The sequence below is a fragment of the Chiloscyllium plagiosum genome, unplaced genomic scaffold (genome assembly GCF_037043375.1).
Source record: "Chiloscyllium plagiosum isolate Xiang-an unplaced genomic scaffold, Cpla_swu_hap1 HiC_scaffold_7, whole genome shotgun sequence".
Taxonomy (NCBI): domain Eukaryota; kingdom Metazoa; phylum Chordata; class Chondrichthyes; order Orectolobiformes; family Hemiscylliidae; genus Chiloscyllium; species Chiloscyllium plagiosum.
Genome location: NW_028270145.1, coordinates 48,631,244 through 48,633,051, shown reverse-complemented (window position 1 = coordinate 48,633,051; position 1,808 = coordinate 48,631,244). Strand labels below are relative to the sequence as shown.

Sequence of the window (1,808 nt, the reverse complement as noted above, 5' to 3'; positions counted from 1 at the left end):
TGGCAGCAGAGGTAACCTGTTGGATATGTCTGGATGGGTCAGCATTAGGTGATGCAGGAGACGAGAGTTGCCTCTCATGTTCCTACTGCATTTCATCCTAATACTCTATTGGAGTGCCGGACACCAGCTTTGAACGAAGTTTTATAAGACCAAGGTTTATTGTTTGCCATAAACACAACCACATTAGTAACACTTTTACAAACACATTTCCTGTTCTTTGAATTGGAATTTCTTGAATGTGTGTTTTACTGGGTTGGAAGGGTTATAAAATCTTTCACCATTTAAGAAAATTTTGTTTTTAAGTTCAGCAATAAATGTCATTTAGAAAGACAGTTTTCTGAAATTTTCCCTTTCTGTCAGAGAATTAGAACATCAGAAATTTCATATAAATGTCCTGATGCAGGCATTTCTGCAAAGGCAGATTGCATTTAATCAAGAAGTCAAATCAGTAGACCCCGAGAGAGTTATGTGGGCATGTCCGCGGAGATGTATTTTGCTATCACTGCACCAAGGAGCAAGTCTCAGAACTGGATTACTTTTTTGCAAAGGCAAGGTAACATTTGGCTTAGAATCAAGCTTACTTATGCATGAAACAAATTATTTCCACGTTACCAAGGCAGTTTGAAAAATGTCTAATTTTATTTTAGAATTGAAATTGTTAGATATTCAAATCATTTCTATTACAGTTCGTAAGAAACAGCTAACAAGTTAGCACTAAACAGAGAAGTTGATGAATTACTTAAGCAATTTACTCGTTACCAAATTTTTGAATGGCTAACAAAAAAAAGCACATTTTAGAAGTTAAATTAAGCATTTCTGTAAAGCTTTTACTATGAAGCTGTCTTTAAATATGCAATGAGGTCAGCACGTTCACTTTTCTTCTTGATACCAGCAAACAGCATTTTTGTTCCAGGAATGTATTTTTTGGGGTTCTCCAAATATTCCATCAGAGTGCTTTCTCCCCATGTGATGCCTGCATATAAATCCAAATTTTACTTCAATAATTATTTAAATAATTAATTCTGAAATGTGAATATTTAAAGTTGCAGTTTAAATTGCAATACCTTTATTTTTGTTTGCATCAGTATATGAATATCCTGGAGCAGTACCAGTCTTACGCCCAAAAAGACCCCAGAGGTTTGGGCCAACCATATGCTTTCCACCTTTTTCAATTGTGTGGCATACAACACACTTTTGAACAAAAATTTTCTTTCCTTTCTCTGGATCACCCATTTAGAGTCTAACATAAAAATAAAGAAAACATTAGGGATTGTAAATGAGCTATAGAAACTTGCTGTCAAATTTGAAAAATGAATAGATTCAAAATACACTTCCACCAATCATGAAAAAAATTATATATATTAATCTGAGATTTTACTGTTCATCCACTACCTCTGAAAATATTTAGGTTTGCTTGATATACTATAATCTAATTCAGTGGAGCTAATTTTTCCCTGCACAATGTTTCACACACACTTATTTGCCATGAAGAAGAAAAAGGATTACAAGACATCACATTCAGCCCACACGTCACTTATGTTTTACAAGAATTCCCAATTGCGGGTTATACTTAGCTAGGGAAAATAAATGGGAAAGAAACATTAGATTTTGGTCTTATTTAAAAGAAGTAGAAGTAACTTCAATAACTTGATATTCAGATTCAAATAATTTTCCTAACTCTGGTTGTAACTCATGTGATAATGTGGCACATAATTGTGTTCTCAGCTGCTGAACTCTGCTTAAAGTCAACTATAAAAGGACAGAGTGTATCTTTCATGTAGATTAGAAAACCAACTTTTGGGAAGGAG

General features: G+C 33.9%; 1 protein-coding gene across 1 annotated transcript; it reads right to left on the bottom strand.

Annotated features, from left to right (window-relative positions):
* Positions 1-665: 665 nt before the first annotated feature.
* On the bottom strand, positions 666-1,233 carry LOC122552009 (cytochrome c iso-1/iso-2). Its single transcript, XM_043694568.2, has 2 exons — positions 1,065-1,233; positions 666-973 (listed from the first exon to the last, which is right to left on the bottom strand). The coding sequence occupies exons 1-2, from the start codon at positions 1,231-1,233 to the stop codon at positions 831-833; spliced, it is 312 nt and encodes a 103-aa protein (XP_043550503.1). The 3' UTR covers positions 666-830.
* Between the last annotated feature and the right edge of the window lie 575 nt (positions 1,234-1,808).

Coding starts and splice junctions, on each gene's coding strand:
- LOC122552009 (XM_043694568.2), bottom strand. CDS start 1,233: ATGGGTGATCCAGAGAAAGGAAAGAAAATTTTTGTTCAAAAGTGTGTT. Junction 974..1,064: donor TGATGCAAACAAAAATAAAG/GTATTGCAATTT, acceptor ATTTATATGCAG/GCATCACATGGGGAGAAAGC.